The sequence below is a fragment of the Coregonus clupeaformis genome, chromosome 21 (assembly GCF_020615455.1).
Source record: "Coregonus clupeaformis isolate EN_2021a chromosome 21, ASM2061545v1, whole genome shotgun sequence".
NCBI lineage: Eukaryota > Metazoa > Chordata > Actinopteri > Salmoniformes > Salmonidae > Coregonus > Coregonus clupeaformis.
The window spans coordinates 14,676,366-14,697,516 of NC_059212.1; the positions used below are offsets into that span (position 1 = coordinate 14,676,366).

At 44.8% G+C, this 21,151-nt stretch overlaps 1 protein-coding gene across 3 annotated transcripts in view; it reads right to left on the bottom strand.

The window, feature by feature from the left end:
- Positions 1 to 21,151, bottom strand: part of LOC121534575 (potassium channel subfamily T member 2-like) — a 68,832-nt gene that overhangs the window by 18,178 nt on the left and 29,503 nt on the right. For 2 of the 3 annotated variants that reach the window (XM_041841152.1, XM_041841151.1), the window contains one exon: positions 15,094 to 15,228. In XM_041841152.1, the coding sequence (XP_041697086.1) occupies positions 15,094 to 15,228 (135 nt within the window). Of the gene's footprint in view, positions 1 to 15,093; positions 15,229 to 15,574; positions 15,647 to 21,151 lie in introns of all 3 variants that reach the window. The other variant, XM_041841150.1, reaches the window with a different exon arrangement.

Sequence of the window (21,151 nt, forward strand, 5' to 3'; positions counted from 1 at the left end):
CGCATCCTATGACTCGCACTGTCCCCTTTCCTCCTGACCGGCTCGGCCCGCCCCTCCTGCTCCGTGGCTGAGTGACTCATTACAGAACAGGACTGTGGGCAGCTGAGCGAAAATGGAGGAAAACTAAACTTCCTTATCATCCTTTCACTCCCTCCTCTCTACCTTATCTTCCGCTGTATTCACTGCTAAAGCCACTTTCTATCACTAACCCTAAACTATTTTCCACCTTCTCCTCTCTCCTTAATTCTCCACCCCACCCCCTCCCTCTCTGCAGACAACTTTGTCAACCAATTTGAAAAGAAGGTTGACAACATCCGCTCCTCATTCACTCAGCCTATTAAGTCCACTGGTCCCACTCACACAGAACTATCCTACGAGTTCTCCCATTCCTCACTTCCCTCATCCCTGACCACTGGCTGCGTCCCCTCTGACTTCAAAATGGCCCAAGTCACTCCCCTCCTCAAGAAACCAACATTCGACTTATCTGACGTCAAAAACTATAGACCTGTAGCCCTTCTTTCTTTTCTTTCCAAAACACTTGAGTGTGCTGTCTCTGATCAACTCTCTCGTTATCTCGCTCAGAACGATTTTCTTTTCCCTAACCAGTCAGGCTTCAAGACGGGTCACTCAACCAAGACTGCTCTTCTCTGTGTCACGGAGGCTCTCCGCACTGTCAAAGCTGACTCTCTCTCCTCTGTCTTCCTAGATCTATCTGCTGCCTTCAACACAGTGAACCATCCGATCCTCCTCTCCACCCTCTCAGGGCTGGGCGTCTCAGGCTCTGCACACTCTTGGATTGCATCCTACCTGGCAGGCCGCTCCTACCAGGTGATGTGGAGAGGATCTATGTCTGCACCACATACGCTCACTACTGGTGTCCCCCAGGGCTCGGATCTTGGCCTTCTCCTCTTATCTCTTTACACCAAGTCACTCGGCTCAGTCATATCCTCACATGGTCTCTCCTACCATTGCTATGCGGATGACACTCAACTACTTTTCTCAATTTCTCCATTTCAACGTCATCCTAAATAACAGGTTTGCTATCCTAGAAGACAATATGGAGTTAACCATAGAAAGCTTCAACAAAGCTATGGAAGAAGCAGGGGAGAAAGTGCTTGGTCACAATAAATCCAGAGCAGAGGAATGGATACCCCAATTCACCTGGAGAAAAATAGAAGAAAGGAAACACATACGAAAACGCCAAATCTACTCGACTGAAGGAAAGGATAGAAAAATTATACACAGCAAAGGACAAAGAGGTCAAGAAGGGAGCCAGGAAAGACAAAAGAGAATATAACTGCGAGCAGCAATGAACGGGGTTCACAGGATGACAGAAAGGATACAAGGTCAGTTGGATAACAAACCAAGGACTCTGTCATGTAGGATCTATCTTCCTTTATGTGCAATCATGAGTCTAAATATTTGACGTATGGTTCATGTGGAGAAGATAATTGCAGATGATTTTGAGCACAAACAGCAGCAGTTAGGATAAGCTCCCGCTAGAAACCCCACTTTCAGCAAACAGAATGCACTCTTAATGTACTATTTTTTTTATGTACTTATCAAAAGTTATAAATTGATATTTTTTCTTCAAAGGAAGATAACGTTTTCCAACAACAGGACCAATTACAGGACTTATCTACTTCAGGAAACCACTGAAATCTTCTGAGAACAACTATATGGGAAAAACATATACTTCAAGGACCTCAGGACTAGTATTGACAAACAAGTGCTCAAAGAAATTACAAGAGTATTACATATCTGGAGGTTAAGAAAAGAACAATCAGTAAACCTATCTGTGAGGAAAACTTGTGAGGAAACTTGAGATACTTGAAGGTGTGGAAGGCCTACTCCTTTAATTATACTGGACTGAGCATAATTTTATCTTACTACAAGTCAGTATTATATATATATATATATATATTTTTTTTGTTGTTGTTGTATTTTACTCCCAATTTCGTAATATCCAATTGCAATCCAATTATGACCTTGTCTCATCGCTGCAACTCCCCAACGGGCTCGGGAGAGGCAAAGGTCGAGTCCTGCGTCCTCCGAAACATGATTTGCCAAACCGCGTTTCTTAACACCCACCCGCTTAACCCGGAAGTCAGCCGTACCAATGTGTCAGAGGAAACACCGTTCAACTGATGACTGAAGTCAGCCTGCAGGCGCCCGGCCCACCACAAGGAGTCGCTAGAGCACGATGAGCCAAGTAAAGCCCCCCCCGGCCAAACGCTCCCCTAACCCGGACGACGCTGGGACAATTGTGCGCCGCCCTATGGGACTCCCGGTCACGGCCGGTTGTGATACAGCCTGGGAACAAACCCGGGTCTGTAGTGACGCCTCAAGCACTGAGATGCAGTGCCTTAGACCGCTGCACCACTTGGGAGGCCCAATATTTTATTATTTCAATAATTGTATAAACCACAATTGAAATATTTCAAAAACAAACAAAAGGCATTATTTTAAAAAGCATCATCCCAGCATTGTTCAAGAAGTTGTCATGGAGATTGTTTACCCTGAAGAATTACAAAGCACAGATGCCAAGAAGAATCACAAAGCAGCTGTGCTTTCAGACCACTTTGTGTCCCTTTATGCTGATTTTACCAAGAAAAATAACAAATGGACTAACAAACATTATATTCCACAATGATAGATCAGCCATATTGAAAACAGTGCAGATCCTATCCCTATGTAAGAGAAAAGGAAATTAATAATGGATCTCGAATTATTATAAATAAGGACACAGATCTTGATATTCCCAAACTAACCATGAATATTTATGACAGTGGAACTGTCCACAGTAATGAGGATGACCTTAAGAAATGTAAGGAATTCTTTACTACATTGAAAGCTGAAGTTGAAAAAGGATGATCATAACAAAGAACAATTTGAAGAGACATTTAATGCATATAACTTTCAGCTTTACTTTGCCCAATACAAATAACAAATTGTAGCGCACATATGAGACAAGCCAAATTCAGCAGTTGAGGGAAGAAATCATCAAAAGCCAGATCTCTTATAAGGAGCTACAGTCTCAGATGAATGAATTACAACAAGACAATCTGTCTCTAAAAATTCAAATGAAAAGAGACCCAGGACAATATGGTGCAGTGGAAGACCCTTTCTAGTGAGCTACAATCAGGCAATGGGCCAGCCCAATGAACTCAGTCCTAACGCAGCCAGTTACACAAAGCTGAATAAGCCATGTCACTCTACAGGATCACCAGAACTTATTGCAGAGCAAAGAACTAAACCACCATCCTTGACTAAGAGTCTATAGAAACAGTAAGAAAACACTAACAGACCATCCTGAAAGCCAGCCCTCAGCTTCCATGCAAACAGGAGGTGACAAAATACCTCTAATGGACCCCAATAGAAACTACAGAAGAAGATCACGTCAACCCTTCCACTCTCAGGTGCCATGCCAACCCTTCCTCCATCACCCAGAGTAGCCACGTCGACCGTTCCTCCATCACCCAGAGTAGCCACGTCGACCGTTCCTCCATCATCCAGAGTAGCCACGTCGACCGTTCCCCCCTCATCCAGAGGAGACACGTCGACCGTTCCCCCCTCATCCAGAGGAGACACGAAAGACAACTGAAAGACATTACAAGGAAACTCTAGCTAACCCAACTGATTGAAGGCCCGACTAGGATAACAAAATCCACAAAAACACAACTGGACTTGATATTATCCAATAAGCCTGAACGAATAACAAAAATCATACAACATCATTTCTGGTTTATCTGACCACAATCTTACTTTGGTTGCAAGAAAAATCACCAAACAGAGGTTCAGATACCAGGATAGTAATAGGACCAAAAGTAACACCAGTCGCATTCCTAAAAGAGATTTGGATCTTTTTGAAAATGAACTAAGGCAAATCAAATGGTCTGAAATCATTTATGGTGTACAGTGCCTTCATAAAGTATTCATACCCCTTGACTTAAGCACATTTTTACTCCTGAACTTATTTAGGTTTGCCATAACAAAGGGGTTGAATACTTATTGACTCAAGACATTTCAGCTTTTAATTTTGTATTTGTTTGTAAAAAATTTGAAAAACATCATTCTACTTTGACATTATGGGGTATTGTGTATAGGCCAGTGACAAAAAATCTAAATTTAATCAATTTTAAATTCAGGCTGTAACACAACAAAATGTGGAAAAAGTCAAGGGGTGTGAATACTTTCTGAAGGCACTGTAGATTTAGAAAACGACTGCAATGAAATTACAACAACAATTCATCAAATCCACAGCAAATTCTCAAGGAAAGTCCCACTCTTTGGCACCTGACGAATAAGAAATCACTCAAATCTGGTTTAGAGGTTGACCGCCTAGTTTACGATGGACTGAGAAATTAAGTGACTGAGAGTCACAGGAAAGCCAAAGCTGGAGGCCAAAAGCAAGGAGGCCAAATGCAACCTCATAAGGAAAAACATTGATAAACTGACTGGAAAAGGCCATGTCAAGAATGGTGTACTACAACTTAAGGTAGATGGAAGTCTCCAAGACAAAAACTCTGTCATCGCCACCACTTTCAATAACTACTTCATTGATTTCAGTTTTAGAGTTGGGCCAACAATTTACCATCAGAGACCAGACTATCACAACTCACAACGACTGTCACCAGGTTTTTAACCTAGTGAAGACAAATGAAGGGAAGGTGCATAAACTCATATCCTCTGTCAAATTCTAAAGCCAAGGATATACAGTACCAGTCAAAGGTTTGGACACACCTACTCAAGGGTTTTTCTTTATTTGTGCTATTTTCTACATTGTAGAATAATAGTGAAGACATCAAAACTATGAAATAACACATACGGAATCATGTAGTAACCAAAAAAGTGTTAAACAAATCAAAATATATTTGAGATTTGAAATTCTTCAAATAGCCACCCATTGCCTTAATGACAGCTCTGCACACTCTTGGCATTCTCTCAACCAGCTTCACCTGGAATGCTTTTCCAACAGTCTTGAAGGAGTTCCTACATATGCTGAGCACTTGTAGGCTGCTTTTCCTTCACTCTGTCGTCCGACTCATCCCAAACCATCTCAATTGGGTTGAGGTCGGGGGATTGTGGAGGCCAGGTCATCTGATGCAGCACTCCATCACTCTCCTTCTTGGTAAAATAGCTCTTACACAGCCTGGAGGTGTGTTGTGTCATTGTCCTATTGAAAAACAAATGACTGTCCCACTAAGCCCAAACCAGATGGGATGGCGTATCGCTGCAGAATGCTGTGGTAGCCATGCTGGTTAAGTGTGCCTTGAATTCTAAATAAATCACAGACAGTGTCACCAGCAAAGCACCCCCAAACCATGACACCTCCTACTCCATGCTTTACGGTGGGAACTACACATTCAGAGATCATCCGTTCACCCACACCGCGTCTCACAAAGACACGGCGGTTTGAACCACAAATCTCCTATTTGGACTCCAGACCAAAGGAAACATTTCCACCAGTCTAATGTCCATTGCTCGTGTTTCTTGGCCCAATCAGGTCTCTTCTTCTTATTGGTGTCCTTTAGTAGTGGTTTCTTTGCAGCAATTCGACCATGAAGACCTGATTCACACAGTCCCCTCTGAACAGTTTATGTTGAGATGTGACTGTTACTTGAACTCTGTGAGAGCCAGTTTCATCATAGAGCTTGATGGTTTTTGCGACTGCACTTGAAGAAACTTTCAAAGTTCTTGAAATGTTCCGTATTGACTGACCTTCATGTCTTAAAAGTAATGATGGACTGTCGTTTCTCTTTGCTTATTTGAGCTGTTCTTTCCATAATATGGACTTGGTCTTTTACCAAATAGGGCTTTCTTCTGTATACCTTGTCACAAAACAACTGATTGGCTCAAATGCATTAAGAAGGAAATAAATTCCACAAATTAACTTTTAAGAAGGCACACTTGTTAATTGAAATGCATTCCAGGTGACTACCTCATGAAGCTGGTTGAGAGAATGCCAATAGTGTGCAAAGCTGTCTTCAAGGCAAAGGGTGGCTATTTGAAGAATCTCAAATATAAAATATATTTTGATTTGTTTAACACTTGTTTGGTTATTACATGATTCCATATGTGTTATTTCATAGTTTTGATGTCTTCACTATTATTCTACAATGTAAAAATTCGGGGGGAAAAAGTATTTGAGGGAAAAAAGTATTTGATCCCCTGCTGATTTTGTACGTTTGCCCACTGACAAAGAAATGATCAGTCTATAATTTTAATGGTAGGTTTATTTGAACAGTGAGAGACAGAATAACAACAAAAAAATCCAGAAAAACGCATGTCAAAAATGTTATAAATTGATTTTCATTTTAATGAGGGAAATAAGTATTTGACCCCCTCTCAATCAGAAAGATTTCTGGCTCCCAGGTGTCTTTTATACAGGTAACGAGCTGAGATTAGGAGCACACTCTTAAAGGGAGTGCTCCTAATCTCAGCTTGTTACCTGTATAAAAGACACCTGTCCACAGAAGCAATCAATCAATCAGATTCCAAACTCTCCACCATGGCCAAGACCAAAGAGCTCTCCAAGGATGTCAGGGACAAGACTGTAGACCTACACAAGGCTGGAATGGGCTACAAGACCATCGCCAAGCAGCTTGGTGAGAAGGTGACAACAGTTGGTGCGATTATTCGCAAATGGAAGAAACACAAAAGAACTGTCAATCTCCCTCGGCCTGGGGCTCCATGCAAGATCTCACCTCGTGGAGTTGCAATGATCATGAGAACGGTGAGGAATCAGCCCAGAACTACACGGGAGGATCTTGTCAATGATCTCAAGGCAGCTGGGACCATAGTCACCAAGAAAACAATTGGTAACACACTACGCCGTGAAGGACTGAAATCCTGCAGCGCCCGCAAGGTCCCCCTGCTCAAGAAAGCACATATACAGGGCCGTCTGAAGTTTGCTAATGAACATCTGAATGATTCAGAGGAGAACTGGGTGAAAGTGTTGTGGTCAGATGAGACCAAAATGGAGCTCTTTGGCATCAACTCAACTCGCCGTGTTTGGAGGAGGAGGAATGCTGCCTATGACCCCAAGAACACCATCCCCACCGTCAAACATGGAGGTGGAAACATTATGCTCTGGGGGTGTTTTTCTGCTAAGGGGACAGGACAACTTCACCGCATCAAAGGGATGATGGACGGGGCCATGTACCGTCAAATCTTGGGTGAGAACCTCCTTCCCTCAGCCAGGGCATTGAAAATGGGTCGTGGATGGGTATTCCAGCATGACAATGACCCAAAACACACGGCCAAGGCAACAAAGGAGTGGCTCAAGAAGAAGCACATTGAGGTCCTGGAGTGGCCTAGCCAGTCTGCAGACCTTAATCCCATAGAAAATCTGTGGAGGGAGCTGAAGGTTCGAGTTGCCAAATGTCAGCCTCGAAATCTTAATGACTTGGAGAAGATCTGCAAAGAGGAGTGGAACAAAATCCTTCCTGAGATGTGTGCAAACCTGGTGGCCAACTACAAGAAACGTCTGACGTCTGTGATTGCCAACAAGGGTTTTGCCACCAAGTGCTAAGTCATGTTTTGCAGAGGGGTCAAATCTTTATTTCCCTCATTAAAATGCAAATCAATTTATAACATTTTTTACATGTGTTTTTCTGGATTTTTTTGTTGTTATTCTGTCTCTCACTGTTCAAATAAACCTAACATTAAAATTATAGACTGATCATGTCTTTGTCAGTGGACAAACGTACAAAATCAGCAGGGGATCAAATACTTTTTTCCCTCACTCTATATGGAATGGACACTGTGTTTCTAAAACAGTACAAATAAATCCTGATACACCCAATCACCAAAATAATTAACCTTTCAATACGGCAAAACACATTTCCTATGGCATGGAAATCAGCTATTGTAACTCCAATATATATATATCAGGAGACAAACATGATGTGAGCAACTAAAGACCAATCGTTATCCTCCCTGTCATCTCGGAAGTTGCAGAGAAAGTGGTCATGGAACAGCTAACAGCTCACCTGAATATGGGTAGTTTTCCCCTTCACTCCATGCAGTTTGGGTTTAGGGCAGGGTTGAAAGTAAGGCAGTACGGTCCAGTAAAGCGTCCTGGCAAAATACATAGTGGTGGTATGCCGTACCGGTAAAACATGAGCCTATCACAAAAATTTAAACAAAATGTAAAAAAAGCTGTAGGTTATTACACCATTATTTATCATTAGGCTACCGCATGTCAGAGGCTTGAGAAATTAGCGAATGGACTTGAAGACCAGTGGTATAGCCTACTCTCCAAAATGCAATGTGGTTAGACGAGAACACTGAAGTTTTGCCAAGGCAGAGATGAATGGCCGACACCAAGACGTGTGTGGACAGCAGTGGATGCATAAATTCTGGCCTAATGACAATCGCCAAAATGTCACTACAATTTCTGGTGTTTTGTGTAACAGATGTCTCTCTCCATTCACCACTGTTTGGAGGCTGGAAATATGTTGCGAGTGGATGAACGTGCGCGGGTAGCCTAGTAAACGAGCCCTTTGAAGTGATTGTTTGACAATCAGATGAAAACATCATGACTGATTGTGTTTATGCCACAATAAAAGGTAATACATTAAAAAAGTTAAATGACATCTTTACGACTATTGAATTAATAGGGATTCTATATGTGAGCGTGTGCACACTTAGGAGGTCCCGTACCGGGAAGAAATTCAATCTACTTTCACCCCTGGTTTAGGGTCAACCACTCTACAGAAACAGCATGTTGCTATCTCCTAGAGATGACCAAGGCCAAGCTGGACAAAGGGGGTGTTGTAGGTGCAGTTCTCCTTGACCTCAGAAAAGCCTTTGACACTTAACCACAATGTCCTCCTCTCCAAGCTATCCAACTTCAACATCTCAACAAGTGCTTTAAAATGAATTGAGTCTTATCTGGAAGACCGGATGCAATGTATTGGGATTAAATGTGAACTATCATCACCAAGGGATTGCACTATGGCGAGTGGCACAGGAGTCAATCCTGGGCCCTTTGTTATTCAGCCTCTATATTAATGACCTTCCATCTGTTTGCCAGAGCATGGATATTTAAATGTATGCGGATGACACAGTTATTTATACGCATGGCAAAAATGCTGATGAAGTGGCAAGCAAACTAACAGCATCATTGGATAAAGTGGCTGAATGGCTCAACCACTCCTTTAAATATCTGGGCATTATCCTAGACCCTACTTTCACGTTTAAAAAACACAAAAAGATGTCCAGCAAAATCAGATATCGTCTTTCAAATGTTCGATACATCAGGTACTCACTCTCTACAGAGGCAGCCAATATGTACTGTATTTACATGCAATGATCTTCTCTCACCTGTCCTATTCTATCACCGGCTGTTCTCAAACCAATGAAACATCAATGAAACCCCTTCGATCACTATATAAACAAGCACTGAAGATCCTGGACAGGAAATTAGATCGTTATCATCACTGTAATATTGAATGTTATATCCTACTATACTACTGTATGAGTGATGTGTATTTAAATATGTTTATATATTTAGATATGTTTAGTAAGGGACCACGGATGAAATGTAGCAGTGTTTAGCTAACACTGCTGCAAACCTCATATTTCACTGTCTGAAATGTATGTTTTTAACTAAACATGGTCCCTTTAAATAAACTACTACTACTACTACTACTACTACTACTACTACTACTACTACTACTACTACTTATGCAAAGAATGAGTTGTTATTAGTTTCCTTGTTTTTTTTTATATCAATACCAAATTCAGTGTGGTTCGTCTTAGGGACATCAATGATAATGATGACAAGTTTGATAGGCCACTGTGGAGTGGATTAACAGTGGTTTAAATGGACACGTAAAATCAGATTTTTGATTTGTCAATAACTCAGCCAACTTTTCAAGTTAAGAAATGTACCATGGGCCGAATTTGGTGTCCTTTGGTCCTATGGTTCATGAAAATAAGATTTTAGATTTTTTGTGTGTGCATATTTTAGCATATTAGCGTACGTGCTACTGGTATAGTGTGGCCATCTTTAAATGCATCAATGCTATTTTCCCAAACTATTTAGGGACTAAAGACCAAATCTGGAGTGAATCTGACTTTTGGTCCATGAGATAAATATATTTGTATGATTATTCTAAGCATTTGTGTTACATAGTCAAAACAGTTAATTGTTAATAGTTTCCTTATTTTTTAAGATATAAATGCCAAACTTAACATGGTTTATTATGGTAATGTATTCGATGACCCCAAAAAGTTTAAAATTAATAGGCCATTGTGAAGTGGATTTACAAAGCATTTAAATGGACACGTACAATCTGATTTCCTGATTAATCAAGAACTCAGCCATCTCTTAACTTAGCTTGAGAAAAGCTAAGGGATTGGTTAACAGATGTACCATGGGCTTACATGCAGAATTTCGAACTTATATGGTTCATGAGAATATTGAGATTTTTTTCAGCATGAGGAACAATACCTACATATACTGAACAAAAATATAAACGGTTACACGTGGTCTGTGGTTGTGAGGCCGGTTGGACGTACTGCCAAATGTTCTAAAATGACGTTGGAGGTGGCTTATGCTAGAGAAATTGACATTCCTGCAGTCAGCATGCCAATTGCATGCTCCCTCAACACTTGAGACATCTGTGGCATTCTGTTGTGTGATAAAACTGCACATTTTAGAGTGACCCTTTATTGTCTCCAGCACAAGGTGCACCTGTGTAATGATCATGCTGTTTAATCAGCTTCTTGACATGCCACATCTGTCAGGTGGATGGGTTATCTTGACAAAGGCTCAAATGCTCACTAACAGGAATGTAAACAAATTTGTGCACAAATTTTGAGATAAATAAGCTTTTTGTGAGTATGGAAAACTTCTGGTATCTTTTATTTCAGCTCATGAAACATGGGACCAGCACTTTACATGTTATTATATTTTTGTTCAGTGTACAAAGTTTAAAGTCTCTAGGTCAAATGGGGCGACGGATATGATGATTTAAGTGAGACTGCACCTATAGGCCAATCATGGCATTCTTTTTGACCAAGTTACTCATGGCCTCTAGTTTCTGTGTGCCAAATTAGAAAAAAGTTACCAATCTATGCTTGAGTTATTAGACAAGGAAATGTCAAGGAAAAGAAATAATCTAAGAATAACGATAGATTTCACAGCTTTGTTGTGAACGCCTAAATATGTAGAAAGACTTGCCACTTTATTTTTATTTTTTTTATTTCACCTTTATTTAACCAGGTAAGCCAGTTGAGAACAAGTTCTCATTTACAACTGCGACCTGGCCAAGACAAAGCAAAGCAGTGCGATAAAAACAACAACAACACAGAGTTACATATGGGGTAAAACAAAACAAAGTCAAAAATACAACAGAAAATATATATACAGTGTGTGCAAATGTAGCAAGTTATGGAGGTAAGGCAATAAATAGGCTAGAGAAGAATGGGAGAATCTCCCCAAATACAGGTGTGCCAAGCTTGTAGCGTCATACCCAATAATACTCGAGGCTGTAATCGCTGCCAAAGGTGCTTCAACAAAGTACTGAGTAAAGGGTCTGAATACTTATGTAAATTTGATATTTCCAGGTAAAAAAATTTTTTTAATTGCAAACATTTCTAAAAAGCTGTTTTTGCTTTGTCATTATGGGGTATTTTTTTATTTTTTTATTTTTTATTTCACCTTTATTTAACCAGGTAAACCAGTTGAGAACAAGTTCTCATTTACAACTGCGACCTGGCCAAGATAAAGCAAAGCAGTGCGATAAAAACAACAACACAGAGTTACATATGGGGTAAAACAAAACAAAGTCAAAAATACAACAGAAAATATATATACAGTGTGTGCAAATGTAGCAAGTTATGGAGGTAAGGCAATAAATAGGCTATAGTGCAAAATAATTACAATAGTATTAACACTGGAATGCTAGATGTGCAAGAGATTATGTGCAAATAGAGATACTGGGGTGCAAAAGAGCAAAATAAATAACAATATAGGGATGAGGTAGTTGGGTGGGCTAATTTCAGATGGGCTGTGTACAGGTGCAGTGATCGGTAAGGTGCTCTGACAACTGATGCTTAAAGTTAGTGAGGGAGATAAGAGTCTCCAGCTTCAGAGATTTTTGCAATTCGTTCCAGTCATTGGCAGCAGAGAACTGGAAGGAATGGCGGCCAAAGGAGGTGTTGGCTTTGGGAATGACCCGTGAGATATACCTGCTGGAGCGCAGACTACGGGTGGGTGCTGCTATGGTGACCAATGAGCTAAGATAAGGCGGGGATTTGCCTAGCAGTGATTTATAGATGGCCTGGAGCCAGTGGGTTTGACGACGAACATGTAGTGAGGACCAGCCAACAAGAGCGTACAGGTCACAGTGGTGGGTAGCGTATGGGGCTTTGGAGACAAAACGGATGGCACTGTGATAGACTACATCCAATTTGCTGAGTAGAGTGTTGGAGGCTATTTTGTAAATGACATCGCCGAAGTCAAGGATCGGTAGGATAGTCAGTTTTACGAGGGCATGTTTAGCAGCATGAGTGAAGGAGGCTTTGTTGCGAAATAGGAAGCCGATTCTAGATTTAACTTTGGATTGGAGATTCTTTATGTGAGTCTGGAAGGAGAGTTTACAGTCTAACCAGACACCTAGGTATTTGTAGTTGTCCACATACTCTAGGTCAGACCCGTCAAGAGTGGTGATTCTAGTCGGGTGGGCGGGTGCCAGCAGCGTTCGATTGAAAAGCATGCATTTAGTTTTACTAGTGTTTAAGAGCAGTTGGAGGCTACTGAAGGAGTGTTGTATGGCATTGAAGCTCGTTTGGAGGTTTGTTAACACAGTGTCCAATGAAGGGCCAGATGTATACAAAATGGTGTCGTCTGCGTAGAGGTGGATCTGAGAGTCACCAGCAGCAAGAGCGACATCATTGATATACACGGAGAAAAGAGTCGGCCCAAGAATTGAACCCTGTGGCACCCCCATAGAGACTGCCATAGGTCCAGACAACAGGCCCTCCGATTTGACACACTGAAATCTGAGAAGTAGTTGGTGAACCAGGCGAGGCAGTCATTTGAGAAACCAAGGCTATTTAGTCTGCCAATAAGAATGCGGTGGTTGACAGAGTCGAAAGCCTTGGCCAGGTCGATGAAGACGGCTGCACAGTACTGTCTATTATCAATCGCGGTTATAATATCGTTTAGGACCTTGAGTGTGGCTGAAGTGCACCCATGACCAGCTCGAAACCGGATTGCATAGCGGAGAAGGTACGGTGGTATTCGAAATGGTCGGGTGATCTGTTTGTTAACTTGGCTTTCAAATACTTTCGAAAGGCAGGGCAGGATGGATATAGGTCTGTAGCAGTTTGGATCTAGGAGTGTCACCCCCTTTGAAGAGGGGGATGACCGCGGCAGCTTTCCAATCTCTGGGGATCTCAGACGTTATGAAAGAGAGGTTGAACAGACTAGTAATAGGGGTTGCGACAATTTCGGCGGCTAGTTTTAGAAAGAAAGGGTCCAGATTGTCTAGCCCAGCTGATTTGTAGGGGTCCAGATTTTGCAGCTCTTTCAAAACGTCTGCTGTCTGAATTTGTGTGAAGGAGAAGCGGGGGGCATGGGCAAGTTTCAGCGGAGGGTGCAGAGTTGGTGGCCGGGGGTAGTGGTAGCCAGATGGAAAGCATGGCCAGCTGTAGCAAAATGCTTGTTGAAATTCTCGATTATTGTAGATTTATCAGTGGTGATAGTGTTTCCTAGCCTCAGTGCAGTGGGCAACTGGGAGGAAGTACTCTTATTCTCCATGGACTTTACAGTGTCCCAAAACTTTTTGGAGTTAGTGCTACAGGATGCAAATTTCTGTTTGAAAAAGTTTGCCTTTGCTTTCCTGACTGCTTGTGTATATTGGTTCCTAACTTCCCTGAAAAGTTGCATATCGCGGGGCTATTTGATGCTAATGCAGTACGCCACAGGATGTTTTTGTGCTGGTCAAGGGCAGTCAAGTCTGAGGAGAACCAGGGGCTATATCGGTTCTTAGTTCTGTATTTTTTGAATGGGGCATGTTTATTTAAGATTGAGAGGAAATTACTTTTAAGGAACAACCAGGCATCCTCTACTGACGGAATGAGATCTATATCCATCCAGGATACCTGGGCCAGGTCAATTAGGAAGGCCTGCTCGCTAAAGTGTTTTAGGGAGCGTTTGACAGTGATGAGGGGTGGTCGTTTGACCGCGGACCCGCTACGGACGCAGGCAATAAGGCAGTGATCGCTGAGATCCTGGTTGAAGACAGCTGAGGTGTATTTAGAGGGTATGTTAGTCAGGATGATATCTATGAGGGTACCCATGTTTACGGATTTAGGGTTGTACCTGGTAGGTTCGTTGATAATTTGCGTGAGGTTGAGGGCATCTAGTTTGGATTGTAGGATGGCCGGGGTATTAAGCATATCCCAATTTAGGTCACCAAGCAGTACGAACTCTGAGGATAAATGGGGGCAATCAATTCACATATGGTGTCCAGGGCACATCTGGGGGGCTGAGGGGGGTCTGTAGCAAGCGGCAACAGTGAGAGACTTATTTCTGGAAAGGTGGATTTTTAGAAGTAGAAGCTCAAACTGTTTGGGCACAGACCTGGATAGTATGATAGAGCTCTGCAGGCTATCTCTACAGTAGATTGCAACTCCACCCCCTTTGGCAGTTCTATCTAGACGGAAAATGTTATAGTTGGGGATGGAAATTTCAGAATTTTTGGTGGCCTTCCTGCCTCTGAAGCAGAGATGGCAGTTAGAAGGAACGACATGAGGTAAGTGTACAAAATCACAAAGAAACTCACGGCAGACAAAAAGGCCAGCAAAGATGTTCCACTGAAAGATCAAGATGGGAGACCGATGAAAGAGATGAAAAATATAGAGTGAACAGTGTTTGCACATTGACGATAGTTGCGCTACCTGAACAGTGTCTGAGCACTAACAAGGGTTTCGCTACCTAAACACTAACAATGGTTACGGTACCTGAACAGTGTCTGCACATTGATGATGGTTTCGGTACCTAAACAGTGTCTGCAGATTGACAATGGTTGCAGTACCTGATCAGTGTCTGCACATTGACAATGGTTCCGGTACCTGAACAGTGTCTGCACATTGACGATGGTTTTGGCGTCAGCCATGTAGTCCTCCTCTGCACTCATGGTGCTCTCCTTGTCCACCACCACCATGTTGGCTGCAAAGGACACGCCGCAGCGCAGGAGGTCATCCAGGCTAGGGGAGACACACACACACACACATTTGACTTGAATTTGACTTCTTGACTTGAAAAACTCAAGACCTTAGTTATAGACTGTCAGGAAAACCTCTGGACTCTGCACATGAGCTAGCTATCTTTTGAAAGATTCGCTGTGGAGAGAGAATCGTAACTAATAGTACCTCGGGGGCTGTCTAGAAAGGTGACGTTGGACACAGGACTTATTTGAGAAATTGATATTTCAGTTCACTCAGTCCGTTTCCTTTAGATGTAGTCTTGATAGGAAGACTAATAGCATACAAATGCAGTACTTGCACTAAATTAGATGATTGATACGGTTATAAGGTGATGTGCGTCAAGTACTTATCGATGGAGCCGACCATGTAGAACACCATGGGGAACCAACAGATCGCCTCCAGGAACTGTGTGTCAGGCCTGGTGAGACAACAGAACGCGTCACAACATGGAAAAGAATAGAATAGAATGGAATTCAATTAAATTGAATAGATCTTCATTGTCCATATGAACAAATATTGTTATTTTTGCTGTCACAGTACCCAACCCGCCATATCCAAAAGAGACAGACACTTTTATAAAATAGAGAAAATATGGTAGGAGGTGCTGCTTTGCTTGTGGTAAAAGTACCAAAAAGGGCGCTCATTGGTATCTTGCTGAATTCAAGATAAGCCATAGCCATTCAATCTCATTTAACATTCACTTCCCAGCTAGCACATAACGTTCTGAGAACCATATGTTTCATAGAGCTTGGTGAGCGCGTGGTTGTCCTATGGTTATTTTGCATACAACCTTCCCACAACTTTGCCGGATAGTTGCTTGGCTTTGTAACATTCTCAGCACATTTAAGGAACTTGACAAAAAAAGAAACGTTATTTTCTTGGTATTTCATTACTTTAAATGTTCAAACATGGTTACATTTAATTGTAATTATGGTAATATTCTAGGAATGTTCTCCAACTGGTTTGCATTGGGAATGATCTCAAATATTCAAATCGAATCAAATATTTCAGAGAACGTTAAGAAACAACGTTCTTCTGTGGGGATTTTAGTACTTCAACACAAGGTTTCCTCATGGTTCTATTTAAAATCATGTTCTCAAATTGTTCCGAGAATGTTAAGAAAACGTTCCATAAAAAACACTACAAAACTTTAGTAACGTTCAGAACTTTCTAAAAATGTTATTTAAAGTGGAACTGAAAGCGTTTTAGCAACATTAAATCTTATTAAAATCTGATCATAGGAAGAATATGACACCTTTTTTGTTTACATTTTCTGACAAGCGAGCACTTAGATTTTCACGTTTTCATAAATTCATAGAATGTTTGGGAATTATGTATTGTAACGCATTTGTGAAAATTCTATAGCAATATAGAGTGGGAAGGCAGACGTGTGTTTTGACAATGAATAAACCAAAATAAAAACATCTCTCTTGTCCAGGACCAGTGTCAATGGGGCTGATGTGGATGCGGTGTCGGAGTCAGGCGCAGGACACAGAAGCTCAGTCAAACAGACTTTACTAGTCAAATATACAATACAAAAATAAACGGGCCTCAAACACTGGAGGCGAAAGCGACATGCAAGCAGTGCGTAAAACACTAACTAAATGAGCACAAAACTCTGACATCAACGGACAGGCGGACAACAACACACAAACTCACATACACAAAGCAGAAAAATTATAGGACACATAATTAGACACAAACGGACACAGGTGCAACAAACATCAAAACATCCAACGGTGGTAGCTAGTACTCCGGGGACGACGAACGCCGAAGCCTGCCCGAGCAAGGAGGAGGAGCAGCCTCGGGCAGAATCCGTGACAGTACCCCCCCTGACGTGCGGCCCAGCCGTGCGCCGACCCCGGACTCGGGACGCACCAGGAGGACGCTGGAGCAGGGCGCGTGGGATGACCACGGTGGAACTCAGTCAGGAGGGATGGATCTAGGATATCCCTCCTAGGCACCCAGCACCGTTCCTCCGGGGCCGCACCCTCCCACTCCACGAGATACTGGAGACCCCCCATCCGACGCCTCGAATCCAAGATGGTCCGGACCGTACGCTCGGAGCTCCTCGATGTCCAGTGGGGGCGGGGGGTCTCTCCTATCTCACCTTCCTGGAGTGGACCAGCTACCACCGGCCCGAGAAGAGACACATGGAACGAGGGGTTAATATTCTTATAATCAATAGGCAGTTGTAACCTGTAACACACCTCGTTCAATCTCCTCAGGACTTTAAAAGGCCCCACAAACCGCCGACCCAGCTTCCGGCAGGGCAGGCGGAGGGGGCAGGTTTCGAGTCGAGAGCCAGACTCGATCTCCCGGTGCGTGACACCGGGCCCTCACTGCGGTGGAGATCGGCGCTCGCCTTCTGTCGACGGATGGCCCGCTGCAGATGGACGTGTGCAGCGTTTCACGTCTCCTCCGAGTGCCGAACCCACTCATCCACCGCAGGAGCCTCGATCTGGCTCTGGTGCCATGGTGCCAGAACCGGCTGATACCCTAACACACACTGGAAAGGGGTTAGATTGGTGGAGGAGTGGCGGAGAGAGTTCTGTGCCATCTCTGCCCAGGGGATATACCTTGACCACTCCTCCGGCCGGCCCTGGCAATAGGACCTCAGAAACCTACCCACATCCTGGTTAACTTGTTCTACCTGCCCATTGCTCTCTGGGTGGTAACCCGAGGTAAGGCTCACCGAGACCCCCAAGCGTTCCATGAACGCCCCCCAGACTCTGGAGGTGAACTGGGGACCTCGGTCAGACACTATATCCTCGGGAACCCCGTAGTGCCGGAAGACGTGGGTAAATAGTGCCTCAGCGGTCTGTAGGGCAGTAGGGAGACCCGGCAGGCCTTAGAAAACCGATCCACAATGACCAAAATGGTGGTATTCCCCTGGGAGGGGGGAAGGTCGGTCACAAAGTCCACCGAGAGGTGAGACCATGGTCGTTGTGGAACGGGCAGGGGATGTAACTTCCCCCTGGGCAGGTGTCTAGGCGCCTTACACTGGGCGCACACCGAGCAGGAGGAGACATAAACCCTCACATCCCTAGCTAACGTTGGCCACCAGTATTTTACGCTAAGGCAGTGCACTGTCCGGCCAATACCTGGATGTCCAGAGGAGGGTGACGATGAGCCCAACTAAATAAGCCGATCACGAACCCCGAGCGGAACGCACGTCCGCCCCACAGGACACTCTGGGGGAGTAGGGTCGGTACGTAACGGCCGCCGATCTCCGCATCGACCCCCACACCACCGGAGCCACCAGACAAGACTCCGGCAGTATGGGAGTGGGCTCAATGGACCTCTCCTCTGTGTCATACCGCCGGGACAGGGCGTCTGCTTACCGTTCTGGGACCCTGGGATGTACGTTATTTAAAAAAATGAACCGGGTTAGAAACATATTCCACCTAGCCTGACGAGGGTTTAATCTCCTAGCTGCCCGGATGTACTCCAGGTTACGGTGGTCAGTCAGAATGAGGAAAGGGGTGTTGAGCCCCCTCAAGCCAATGCCTCCACACCTTTAGGGCCTGAACCACGGCTAACAGCTCCCTGTCCCCCTACGTCATAATTTTGCTCCGCCGGGCTGAGCTTCTTAGAATAGAACGACAGGGGCGGAGTTTAGGTGGCGTGGGACCGTTGCGACAGTACTGCCCCCAATACCGGCCTCTGACGCGTCCACCTCTACTTGGAATGGTAAAGCGGGGTCCGGATGCGCCAGCACCGGAGCCAAAGTGAACAGGTTCTTCAGTTTAACAAATGCCCTGTCCGCTTCAGCTGACCACTGCAAACGCACCGACCCCCCTTCAGCAGGGACGTAATGGGAGCTGCCACCTGTCCAAAGCCCCCGGATAAACCTCCGGTAGTAATTAGTAAAACCCAAAAACTGCTGCACCTCTTTAACAGTGGTTGGAGTTTGCCAATTACGCACGGCAGACACACGGTCAACCTCAATCTTCACCCCTGACGCGGACAACAGATAACCCAAAAAGGAGATGGACTCCTGGAAAAACAAACATTTCTCTGCCTTGACATACAAGTCATGCTCCAACAGCCTCCCCAACACTCGGCACACCAGGGCTACCTGCTCGGCTCGTGTAGAAGAGTACACTAGGATGTCGTCGATGTACACCACAACACCCTGCCCATGCATGTCCCGGAAGATCTCGTCCACAAAGGATTGGAAGACTGAAGGAGCATTCATTAACCCGTATGGCATGACGAGATACTCGTAATGACCCGAGGTGGTGCTAAATGCTGTTTTCCATTCATCTCCCTCCCTAATGCGCACCAGGTTGTACGCGCTCCTGAGATCCAACTTTGAGAAGAACCGCGCTCCGCGTAATGATTCAGTCATACTCGCAATCAGAGGAAGAGGATAACTGTATTTAACCGTGATCTGATTGAGACTACGGTAATCAATACACGGGCGCAAACCCCCATCCTTCTTCTTCACAAAGAAGAAACTCGAGGACACTGGGGAAGTGGAGGTCCGTATGTATCCCTGTTCAAGGACTCGGCTATGTAAGTCTCCATAGCCGCTGTCTCCTCTGAGACAGAGGATACACATGGTCCGCGGGAGTGCTGCTCCTGTTTGGAGGTCTATCGCACAACTCCCCGTCTATGAGGGTGGCAACCGTGTCGCCCCTTGTTTTGCTGAACACGAGTGCTAAATCCTCATACTCAGGGGGAATGTGCATTGCGGGCACTTGGTTCGGACTCTCCACCGAGGTCGCCCCCACGGAAACACCTAGACATCTCCCTACACACTGGGCAGACCACTCCATGAGAGCCCTCTGTTGCTACGAAATGGTAGGATCATGGGCGATTAACCAGGGAAGCCCCAGCACCACGGGATACGCAGGAGAGTCGATCAGATATAACTGAATGGTCTCCTCATGACCCCCCTGCGTATTCATCTTAAGTGGTGCTGTGACTTCTCTAATCAACCCCGATCCCAGCGGCCGGCTATCTAGGGCATGGACAGGGAAGGGAGCATCAACAGGCAGGAGGGGAATCCCTAACCTTAAACAAAATTTACGATCAACAAAATTCCCAGCTGCGCCTGAATCGACTAGCGCCTTATGCTGGGAATGAGGTGCCACCTGTGGGAAATCTTACAGGTATACACATGTGAACAACAGAGAGCTCTGGGTAAGTGGGGCGCCTACTCACCTGAAATGACTCCCCAGTGCGTGACCTGTTGTTCCCTCTCCCTGGAGACCCTCCCCAGCACCTAGCCGCAGTGTGCCCTCCACGGCCACAGTTGGTGCAGGGGACGGCCCCCTCGGGTTCTCTCTCCTCCTCTCTAGCGCCAGCACCCCCGAGCTCCATAGGGATCGGCTCGGAGGTGCTGGAGGATGGAATGGACGACCCCCATTCGGGGACGTCCGCGGGTAGCCAGCAGGGTATCGAGACGGATGGACATGTCCACCAACTGGTCGAAAGATAGGTTGGTGTCCCTGCAGGCCAGCTCACGACGAACGTCCTCACTAAGACTGCATCGATAGTGGTCGATGAGGGCCCTCTCATTCCACCCTGCATCCGCCGCTAGAGTCCGGAACTCCAGGGCGAACTCCTGTGCGCTCCTCTTCCCCCTGTCGGAGGTGGAACAGACGCTCCCCGCCCGCTTTCCCCTCAGGTGGATGGTCGAAAAACTGCCCTGAAGCGGCGGGAGAACTCCGCGTAGGTGATGGTGGCGGCGTCTATTCCCTCCATTCGGCGTTGGCCCACTCCAACGCCTTGCCGGAGAGACAGGAGATGAGGGCGGAGACGCTCTCGTATCCCGAGGGCGCCGGGTGTATGGTGGCCAGGTAGAGTTCCACCTGCAGGAGGAACCCCTGACACCCGGCTGCAGTGCCATTATACGCCCTCGGGAGCGAGAGCCGAATTCCACTGGGTTCCGGTGCTGGGATGGGAGGACTGG